General features: G+C 45.0%; 1 protein-coding gene across 1 annotated transcript; it reads left to right on the forward strand.

Moving 5' to 3' along the window:
• Positions 1–1,984: 1,984 nt before the first annotated feature.
• On the forward strand, positions 1,985–11,585 carry akirin1 (akirin 1). The gene is made up of 5 exons (XM_083679729.1): positions 1,985–2,334; positions 9,312–9,458; positions 10,173–10,301; positions 10,823–10,894; positions 11,080–11,585. Exons 1-5 carry the CDS (start codon positions 2,130–2,132, stop codon positions 11,088–11,090), a joined length of 564 nt encoding a protein of 187 aa, XP_083535855.1. The 5' UTR covers positions 1,985–2,129; the 3' UTR covers positions 11,091–11,585.

Consider the following 11,585-nt stretch of genomic DNA (forward strand, 5'->3'; position numbering starts at 1 on the left):
TGTGTGAGAGAGGGAGAGTGTGATAGCAAGAGAGAGAGAGAGAGAGAGAGAGAGACAGAGAGAGAGAGAAAGAGAGAGTCCTGTAATTAGGGCAGGGGGGGCAGATGATGACCATAGACAATGCGTAAAATCCTAACCCTCAGGTGGCAACGGGTTACATACACGCCAATCGATTTCTCTGTAGAGATTACACTGCCTTGTTACTGAGTAACCATGACACTACATGAAATGTTACACTCCACTCCAGGAGGGGACGAGACAGATGGGGAGGAGAGCATATGAATCTAAGAGGCCGATGGCTTAGGAGAAAAATAACACCGAGATTCTAGATCTACAGCGTGCCAGGCCCTGCTTGCGCTTTGTGGGTGAGCTGCTAAAATGTCACCTTGATTAATTTTGCTGAGAGCATCCTCAGCTGTGTATCACAGGAATAAATGTGTCTGGTGAGAGCTGCAGAACAGAGCTGCAGAACCGAGCATACTGGCCCATCTATCCAAACAGGCTGGCTGAAGCCCTGCAGGTGGATATTCTTTCAGTGATCAATTTCACTGTTCTTTGAACCTAGCAACAACAAAAAAAATCTAAAAAGTACACTGAATGTATCATTATTATACTAATATTTTGCTTGTTTTTTAAACAATCCACCATTCCATGGACCATAGAATTAGAGGGCAACATTGAAATTCCATTATGCCCAATGAAAACTGTATTTTCTTATTTATAACAATAAGGACCACATTACACATTAACAAATTGAGTTCAATACAATGGGGTTAGAAACAAACAAACGTAGTTTTACGAAGTAAATAAACAAATGCAAATAACAACAATACACAATAGACAATAAGGTAATGTGCAATGCAAGTACTATGTCAACAAACATATTTTAGTATAAGTAGCGTAGATGACCTGAACTGAATATTAATTCTTTGAGTATTGTATCGTAGTAATATATGGTTCTGCATATATTTTTAAAACTAGAAAGTTGGGCTTGGATCTCTTGATCCAAATATCTACATTGATAACGAACAGCAGTACAAGTAATCAGAATATACGATGAAGATATTATTTGTGATAAAACATGGAAATTGTAATAGTCAAGTGCTCTCATGTAATAGATAGTCACAATTGACTGTGATCATCAATCAGTGTGCATCACAATGAGGGAATGTTGCAAGAATTCTTCTTGCTTGTTGTCGTGACAGTGGCGGTAAGAAACCACGGCATGATTGGATATGATTTGGATATTTACATTATCCAAATCAATTGTAGTTCAAGGTTCTTGAAATCTTTATTCTGATCTCATGGATGATACGAGATATTATGAAGGCAAGAAGTAAGCCTAAGAAAGGAGGTGAGATTTTGAAAAGAAGCTTAACCAAAACCAAAACCATTTATCGCTGGTAAAAGCGTTTCAGTCACAGCCTGCTAAAGTAGCTGTAAAACAATAAGTAAATGTAGTGGTAAGTTGAATTAAAGATCAGCTAGGTTTCACAGTGACATTTATATTAGATCTAATACTGATGAACATTTGAACAGTGAATAAGAAAAGCCTGGCATGCATTGCATTGTTAATATGTAACATTATAAAGAAAAAAAAAGAGAAAAATATTGATTGCTAATAGCTGCTAACGTGGCCTTTGAGCAACTGCAATCTTCTCAATAAAATACTTGTGTTCCTGTTTACCTGTCAAAGAAGTCACTCTCGTGAACCTCCAATTTCAGTTCAATTAAAAACAATAGTCATAAACAAAGGGGGTATATTAGAGCAATCCAGTACACAAAATACAGTGACTGATAATGCAACATAAACATCCTAGTGTAACTTGTATCAAATTACATCACAATTAAATACCCTATGAAAAAAACTATACACGAATAATTTATTTTGTGGAGATACAACTTCCCCTCTTTTGTCGAATGGTACAGTCCACCCTTGTGACGTTTTAGAAATTCAGCAGGCACGGCAGTTGGCTCACTAGTCGCTACCCTGGTTTGGAAAACCGTTGTTGTGAAGAGAGAAAGCAATATCGAGGAAAGCTCATCATTAAAGTGCTTAGCGGTGTAGCTTTATCGTTTACGGGTCGATTTTTCCCGCACATCTTCCTTGTCTCTTTTACTTAGCCACCATGGCGTGTGGAGCAACGTTAAAGCGCTCGATGGAGTTTGAGGCCCTTCTCAGTCCCCAGTCTCCAAAGCGGAGAAGGTGCAATCCACTACCGGGGACTCCAGGCACTCCGTCCCCTCAAAGATGCAACCTCCGTCCGCCAGTTGACAGCCCATCGCTCTCGATGTCTCCCCCGGCTATGGGAGGCGAACACAGGCTCACTCCGGGTAAGAAATCGGTCGAAAATAGGAGTTTATGTGTATTTCTGGGAGGGTGATATGGGGGAGGGGGTTAGGGTGGAGTGGTTGAGAGAATGGGGGTTGGAGGAGAGCAAGCTAAGAACTTGGCTAGCTAGCTAACATTAGATAGACTAACATTTAGATAGCTAGCTAAACGCCCCTAGTTCAGTGTTTGATTAAATAACTGAAGTCAACAACTAGTGAATTAATGCTTCATCGCCAAACAGTTGACTAGCGAGTGAGGTGGCTTAAGTCTATTGACAGCGGACCAAGAGGCGAGTTTGGTCTTGATGGTCAAGCTTGCCAGCCAACTAGCTAACGGTAGCTAGCTACATGCTTTGATTGGCTTTCTTTGCACGGTCCACACGTTCCCTGATCATGTCTTGTATTGAGTTGTTTGCCTCTTAATGGCTAATCTAGCCAACACTGCCTAACTGGCTACCGCAGGCTATTTTACATTATTGTCTAACGCACAGTTAACTAATCTAGCTGTATCGATTTGGCAGTAGGGTAATATACTTTAGGTATTAGCCAACTAAAAGCTAGTTACCACCAACATATTTGGAGCTAGCTGCAGAAAACTGTATTGAATCATTCCCGGCCATTTCTCTCATCTGTGCCAGGGCATTGTTTGGTGTGGGAACAGACAGGGGTTTTGTACCTTCTCGATTTTCCTGGCCTGTGAGGGCATTGTTCTGCTCCTTTATGCTCGCACTCTTCCTGCCCACCCGCTTCAAAATACGCTCCCCTGTGAGCACTGAACGGGTGCGGAAGACACACACACACACAACACACACAAGAGACGGCAAGATAATTACCTGGATATCTCGACTGCAATCCAACAAGGCTCATTGTATATGCAGGTCACCAGGGTAGAGCTATTTGACAGCAACTAATCCTCACTCTGTATACATCGTAATTACAACCATGCTCAAACTTGGCACAATCTGATCATATTCTATTGTTGAGATGTGTGTAAAGATGAGGATTACAGTGCTGGACCAACCTGAGCAGTTAAACCCTGCCTTTCATTGTGAACGCCTCCTAAGCCTTGTTCATTTGAATGCAGAATTTTCAGCTCGGTTCACCACAGTAAACCCTTTGTCGTTTTTGTCTTTTCCTAACCTTGCATTGAGTGTCTAGGCCTAGCCTAATTCAAATCCTGTTTCCTGCTGCAGTTAAATGGATGGGCAGCCCCTCCTGTCATTAAATGCTGTGTGAAGAATTTCAATGACTCAGAGAAATCTAATGAGTGTGTGCAACTGCCTCCTGGGCCACCAGTTTGTATGGACTGGGCACCCCAGGACAAGCAGCCTTTTGTTTTTGGAGCTCTCCCACCCTTATCATTAGCCTGGCCTGTGTCTTGAGGCGGTCGCCTCCTCCATCCAACGAATTAACCCCCTCTGTCGGCCTTTGTCTTTCAGCTGCGTATCCCTTCCCTTTAGGTCATAGAATGCTTTCCATCACCCACCTACCAAAGTTGTTGCACATTTCTACATTTGCACACTTGGCGATTGGCCAACATCAATTTCTTTAGAATGTTCCATGATCCAGCCTGTGGTGTCGGTTGACATTCTTTAATGGCACTTATCCACCTGTGGAAGGGGGAGGACACTCTCCTGGAATTTACCTAATTGAATCCTCAGAGTGAATAGCTAACATTCCCCAAACCTCTTTGTCGGCTTCTGGCAGTGGTTGTGTTACTGTTACATCAAAACGACAATGATGGATTAAAGAAAACATTGATGGGAAGATTTTGAATGTCTGCCCTTTTAGATTTCCTAGCTGGGCATCAACTTTGGATTTCCACCCCTTGTAGCTTTTGATGAGCCAAAAGAGAACACAATTGCCCCTTGTGTGACTGACTGATAGCGGAAGTGAAATATAAACAGTTTGGTGTCCTTGTTCTGGGAAAAGCCAAAGGCGGTTGGTGCTAGGCCCAAACCTAATTTGTGTATGGTTTGGTTGTTTGGTCAAGAACTGGTCTGATAGCTACTGTGTTTTGTTTTTTTTCTCCTCCTATTTTTACCAAGCGTGAACCTGCGTTGCAAGATGATGCTGATTACACTTTAGGTGCGGGGGGGGGGGGGGTTGGTAGGGTTTCACACATGCATGTGTCAACAGATGCACCGGCTCTTGTGACAGTCAGATGGAGGAAAAGGTGTTGTCATGGCAGACTTCCTGTGCAATGCATTTGTTTAAATGCTGGTGATGAAAAGGGTAGGCTACCTCAGTTCAGCATTGTCATTTCCCAGGATTACGCCTAAGCCCCCTAAACCTTTTTAGTTTTTGTTCAACAGTGCAGGGCAACTGGAATAGGAGTGTTTTGCTTGATGGAATTGAGTCAATCGCTTCAGCTTATATACGAGTAGTAAATGACTGAAGTAACAGCTCATTGTAATGAAATTGGTAAATGCTTTGCTTTGAGGGGTTTGTTATTACAAAAGGGGAATAAGGACACAAATCACTGAACGCCATGTACTGTAATTAGTTCCATGAAGATATCTGGATATCTGCAGTGTTCATGCATGCTGGCATTTCCCCTCAGTGCCTGGGTTGCTGAATTAAAGCACAGCAGCTGCAGAGGGGAAAGGAATGTAGGTTGTCTGTGTGTGTGCAGACATTAGGCCCAGATACCTGGTATTATGCTTACCTTCGCCCCCCTTCACCCAGAAAGAGGCCCCACACGATACTAGTGCTGCAGCTGGGTTGCCAGTGAGGAGTGCCAGCAGTTTTGTGTTTTTGTCGCAGTTTGAAAGGTCAGCTGTCGGTAACCCCACCCTCCCATGCATTCCCCCACGAGCCAGTCACTGTCAGGTTGGCTTTGTTGCAAAAGGCCCTGTTGATCTGTGACTATGCAAGCCACCACCAACTGTAGGCTAAACTGTCACGGGTAGGGTAGGCCCCTAAGCCACTTCACCATAGTGATTTCACAAGCTCTACTCCCACTCCATTCCTCCTACCTCCTCTGCCAGACACTACCAGTTGGGGCTTGTGCTTTGGTTAGAATGCCTTTGGATGACAGGCGAGCCAGAAGCCTGCAGGGGCTGGGGCATGGTGTTGCAAAGGCAGCAGCCTCTTTCCCAGGGCTCCTAGACAGGTTTAGCCTAATTCCTCTTTTCCCTCTTCAGCCTCATCCTCCCAGGCTCCCACTTAAACCAGTGAAGTGGGTGGAGGTGTAGATAGCCTGGTGAGCATATGTATCCAAAGTGTCACTCACTAGCCGATGTGGGTATTTGATGTGCTGCTTGTATTATCATGCAGCTCAGATTTCTTCAGGGACTCATGGTTTGTTCGGTCTACTCACTGAGCTGCTTTAAATGGTTTCCCTGATCCTCAAGGCTTTTGTATTCTCCATTGATTTGTTCACAGAATGGAATTCATTACTGGCCCTTGCCTGTGTCTCACGATCCCTGTTGGTGCCGCATCCCTCTGTGTTAACTTGCAATGACGCGTTTGGCCTTCTTCTCTCAGGCCCAGAATTTAACGTCGCGTTGCAATGATGCCCAACTTCTTCAGTCAGTACACTTATTGCCAGGTGCCACTCTCATCCACACCCCAGCAACCAATGACGATTATCCTCCAAGAGGATCTCAATTACATTTGCCTATGTCAACTTAGCTTGACTCACAATATGGCATACTTCCTGGCATACTCACAATATGGCATACTTCCTGGCATACTCACAATATGGCATACTTCCTGGCATACTCACAATATGGCATACTTCCTAACCCTAACCCTAACCCAAAGTCCCCCCAATATATTTCAGCAATGGAGGGTGAAATGAGTCAGGCGGCCTGTTTTCTCTCACCATAGCCACCCCTCTTCGCCCCCCCCCCTCATGACCAATCTATCTTGCCAATATCCTGCCTTATTCACTGTTGTTGTTTGGCATGTCCCTAAGCTTTTTAGCTGAGGATTTTCCCTCCCTAACACTCTTGCCCGGAAGTCTCTGTGATTGATAGCTTGGACTAGCCATGGCAAGGTCATTGTTGCTAGGCAACGCCCAAGATTGGGATTCTGGTAGTTGGCAGTGTCGGGCGTGACTGGCAGCAGGGGGGGGTTTCACTTGTCACTCAAAGGTACCCCGGGGCTCTGAGATCATTCAGCACACCTAAACTGCAGATGGGTCCCGTTTCTTTGACGCATTCTTGGATCAAAGGGAACTTCATATGGTTCTTTAAGTGTGGTTCAGATGGCTGACTGGTGCTTTGGGACTTTGTTTAGAGGACTTATGGCCACTCATTGTTAGTGGGAAAGACATTCAGACACAATATGATATTCTTTCTAACGCAGTATGTTACATTTTGGGTATGATTGGCAGAAGAAATGACAGTGGCCTCTCTCCTAGTCAGTGACTGTTGCAGCATTATGGACCATTTGAATTAGACCTCTATGCAATTTCATAGAAAGGGGGGAACCACCCCCCCCCCTAATACTCCTGTCTCTGTGGGATAAGTGTTGGTTGGGGGCATCATTCAACCCCCAGTGGCACAGCTTTATTAAGTGTGAAAGGCTTGGCCCTCGCTAAATAAACAGAGCCTGTCAGATTAGGGCTGCATTGTGTTAACACAGGAAGGCTCCAGCCCACAACCCCCCTCTCCTGCTATTCTTGTGGTGTGTGTGTGTGTTCATTGAAGCCTCCAGCTCTATAATGCATGGCCACACATAACACATCTCCCTTCTCAAAATGGCATCCGTAAAGAAGGTTCGGCTTCCCTGGCCTCAACGCTCATGTTTGGTCTATTGATATGTTAGCGACATGGCCGCTCTCTCCACCCAAGATAAATGAGGCAGGCCTCCCTAGATAGAGATGCTGCGTACACAGGCCCTTCGCCCTCTGGCGTGGGAAAGATAAGTCTGCTGTCAACACCGAGTCAGGTGAATGACGTTGAAACTGAAAAACATCCTTGAGCTTTCTGTCCCAATAGACCGATATCTTTGAATTGATTTGGTCGTTATTAACAAGCTTGGTGTTTTGTTTTGCCTTTGATCAAAGGCCATAATAGTCAGAGGAACCCAGACGGGAAGGGAAGGGAAGTGAAACATTCTCCTAGAAGTGGGGTTGATCTAGAAAGACAATCATTTACATTTTTAGATTTGACATTTAGCAGATGCCTTCATCCAAAGCGACTTACAACAAGTACATTTGTCTAAAGTAAGTGAATCATCTATATCAGTCATTATAAGAAAAACAAATCTATGCTAGGACCAGGGGCCATTGGCAGTCCCAATGCTAGAAGAAGGGGCGCCAGGACAGTGAAAAGCCGTGACCAAATAGCGGCCAGCCCAGGTGGAAGAGCGGAGTGATTGGGCAGGGGTTTGGGGGCTGACCATTGCTTGCAATAAGAGAGGGGCTGTTCCCTTTGCTGCCCGGTAGGCAAGCACCAGGGTCTTGAATCTGATGCGAGCTGCTACCGGGAGTCAGTGAAGGGCCAATCAGTGTGGTCTAAGACCTAAGCCTATGTAATTTCTAAATGGCAGCTAGTTTATCCCCAGAATCATGGCTGACTGTGCCTAGAACCGTCATCAACGGGAATCGGTCACAAGATGAATAGATTCAAGCCAACTAAAGAAATGTTTGGGTGGGTCATACCACACCAAAACTCTTTGGAAGCTACAGACTCTCACTGTCTGAGACATGTAGGCTAGCTCTGTCCACAGGTCCCTGCTGGGTTAGAGGCCCAGCTTGGCAGTGATCGAAGACCTTGGAGGACGAAACCCAACCCAGTTTCACCGGAAGACTGCTAAAGCACGGTGCCCTGTTTCACTCTCCCTGGCCTCCGCATTGCAGTCAGACATCACCCAGCCGGATCTATCAAAAGAAATCTTCTTTTTAGTCTTCTGCTTTTACCCAACCGCTGAATAGGCAGTTGGGTCATATAAGTATATTAAATATTCAGGCAGTTATCTTACTGTGTTATTGTTGGTACGTGTACCCTTGTTGTCTGAGAACTTATTTTCTTCTAGTCAGCCATGAATGTGTCATGATTTTAGGGGAAGAAGTGAAACTGATTCCTTCATCCCTTCTCGCCAGTCACGAGATCAGTAGGGGTGGTTTTCTTCCCTCCTGCCTGAAGTGTGTGTCTGTGTGTGTCTGTCTCTGGTGGGTTGTGACAGCTGCTGTAGATTTGTTACTGATGTCAGTCTCACCCAGCTTTATAGCTCTGTTTCCTGCTAGAGTGTGTTTGTTTTGAAACCGCACCAGCTGAAGACTGCACACAGGATGTGCATAACTGTGGGCTTTCATTTAGGCTTGAAAACCCCCTTCAACGCTATGGTAATGCACTATGGTATGATTATAGCTTGTCGTGATGTCTCGGAACAATTTCGGAACACATTATTCAATCTCATTAGGCTTTTTCTGGCTGAAAATGACACGGTAGCCTACTTCTTTGGTTTGACTGGTGGTTTGCCAAGTCAGAGCGTATTACAAGGCATTACTAAGCAGCTATCAGCCTACATGTTTAGCATGGGAACAAATAAACAAGCCTGTAACTTCTTGTGTTGACATTGGTCAACACTCTAGGCTATGTCCATTTTTTTTCTTTTTGGCAGTGCTACACCGGGATACGCAATGCAGCGTGCGCAAACGTGGACATACCGGTTCACAGTAATGAACCTGCTACACAAAAAATGTGAACAATTGTGTGTGTGGATGCAGAATAAATAGCCCTCCCAGTCTGTTTCTGTGTAGAACTTCAAATGTGTCTTCCTGACGTTGAACTTGTTGTTTTATGTTGAGAGTCCTGTCAAATCAGCATATTTACCTTTACCTCCAAATATAAACCAGGACTATATTTCCATAGATGTAAACTATTGTATGTACTAGTCTATCAACTCACGCATCACTGTATCACGGATGTGGATTTCACTGCGTGTGGTGTAGCAGGGCTGTTTGTGTCCTGGTGTTCCTGGGTCTGTTTGTGACTCTGTGTCCCTGTGCTTCGTCACCGCTACAGAGCAGATCTTCCAGAACATCCGTCAGGAGTACAGCCGCTACCAAAGGCGACGGCAGCTGGAGGGGGCCTTCAACCAGAGTGAGGCCTGCAGTTCCACTGACGCCCCGAGCCCCAGCTCCTCCCTCACCGCCCCCAGCTCCCCACCAGGTGAGACAATGACCTCTCTCTCTCTCTTGTGCACATGCGGTTTAAGGATTTTCTTTGTTATCAATATACATTAGGCAACCACAATGCATAAGGTATGAACTGTAGCTATCTTTGGGGTGGCATGGTAGTTAAGCTAGAGTCACGTGGCCTTACCATCAGCTTGGAAGTCCTGAAATAGCCAATTTATGGTGTCTGGTGTAAGAGACTGTAATACAAACCCAGACCGTCAGCCTAGACTAATGTTAATGATTCTTGGAGTCTTCTTATAGATCCCCTTTGCATATGTAGCCTACAGTCTGTCAGGGCCCCCCCCTCCTTTTTGAGACCTTTGTAAACCTTTTATCCTTACCCTGTGCCTGCCCTGCAGATGATTTATAAACCTGCACGGCCAAATGGGTCAAAGTAGACCTCAAAGGCCAGAGGCATGAATTACACAGCCCGGTCTGGACCCAGCTGCTCTGTGAAGGGGAGTATGGGACACTTCAGAGCACAGAAGGAGACTTGGAGGGGGGGGGGGCTCGTTACTGTCATGTGACCCGCTTGGTTGCTGAGACGAATGTGACAAAAAGGCAAAGCTGTCACTTGTGCCGTGCACAGCACCTATTTTTGGAGGGAGGGCATTGCGGACTCGGTGGCCCGTTAGTGTATGGATGACATGGGAATGTCGGCCTATTTTAAAAACTGAGTGCATTTCTGTGTGTGTCTCTGGTCCAGGTGCCTCACGGAAGGACCAGCCCTCATTCACGCTGAGGCAGGTGAGCTACCTGTGCGAGCGCCTGCTTAAAGACCACGAGGAGAAGATCCGAGAGGAGTACGAACAGATCCTCAACACAAAACTCGCAGGTATGCACCGCAGGCGTCTCCATCTTGAAAGCACAGTCCTGATCCGTCACGGCCGTGTCCTGAAGCATAAAATGATCTTCATACAGTGTTTTACCATCTCTTGGTCCTGGCATTGAAGGCAGTCACCTGTATAATCATGTTGAGCATCTACAGGGAGATTGAAAATATGCCACTCTTTTGTGCAATATGAAAAATGTTTCGCTTTTTTAATGCCAATTTTACCCAATGTTCTGTTGATAATTTCTTGGTTAGTGCTACAAATGTGGATTTATGGAGACCTCTGGCAAAGACTGCAAATGACTCTGCCGTGAATTGTGCCATGGTGCTTGGAATGATTAATGTGGCTAACCTATTAGTTGACGTTATTTAGTGAGGGCTGAAGCACCTACTATATTTGTTGTATTTCATCAGAGGTGTAGCAGTGGCATTTATAAGCCTCATTTTAGTGTCTCAACTGGTATTTGATTCTGCACTTTCACCATTTTGGCGAATCCCGACACCGTCTTGATCTTCTTTTTCAGAACAATACGAATCTTTTGTGAAATTCACACAAGACCAGATCATGCGAAGATACGGCGCCCGGCCTGCTAGTTGTAAGTATCGATATCCGAGTTTCCGCATTCCACCATTCGCTTCGGAATGGTAATCATGCGACCTTTTAGCTGAACAGGGGAGAAATAATTGATCCTTTTTTCCTTGATGCACCATTCTGCCTTTGTCTTGTTGTTCCTATCCTCCTGCCGCAGCTCTCATACATTATTCAATTCCTCTGTTTCAGATGTCTCTTGAACTCCATTGATGAGGTACCGGCTTCTCTCCCAAGATGGCTGCTCTTCTACTGCCCCTTCCACTACTTGATTTTTTTGATTTGACTTCCCCTTTTTTATTTTTTTTATTTTTTTCTCAAGCTATTTGGGTGCCATCATTTATCCACATTTTTAATCCAAAACTGATTTCTACTCCAGAATTGTTGCTGCTGGCCAAAATGTAAACGAATCGGAAGGAAAAAGAAATGTAAAAAGCCCCTGTCGATATGTGCTCTCTCTCTCTGGAAATCTTGACTAAAGCAGATTTGTGTCGACCCCCCCCACCCCACCCCCAGCGCTGTAGAAAAGCTTGGCTAATGTGATCGTTCTGTATAACCTGCCAGCATTGCCCCTCTGCAGCAGTTGTATTAAAGCCCCCTGCCTCTCATTCCCCCAGTTTCTCTTTCTCTTTTCCAACTCTTTACCTGAGGATGTGGATTTTTTTTCCCTTTTGAAAAATAAAAGTTCTGTGATTACA

Source organism: Argentina silus (assembly GCF_951799395.1).
Source record: "Argentina silus genome assembly, chromosome: 10".
In the NCBI taxonomy this organism is placed as follows: Eukaryota; Metazoa; Chordata; class Actinopteri; order Argentiniformes; family Argentinidae; genus Argentina; species Argentina silus.

Bases quoted from the DNA above. Each gene is read 5' to 3' on its own strand.
- akirin1 (XM_083679729.1), top strand. From the start codon at position 2,130: ATGGCGTGTGGAGCAACGTTAAAGCGCTCGATGGAGTTTGAGGCCCTT. The intron at 9,459-10,172 runs GTGAGACAATGA...TCTCTGGTCCAG, and splicing joins CGCCCCCAGCTCCCCACCAG to GTGCCTCACGGAAGGACCAG. The intron at 10,302-10,822 runs GTATGCACCGCA...CTTCTTTTTCAG, and splicing joins CCTCAACACAAAACTCGCAG to AACAATACGAATCTTTTGTG.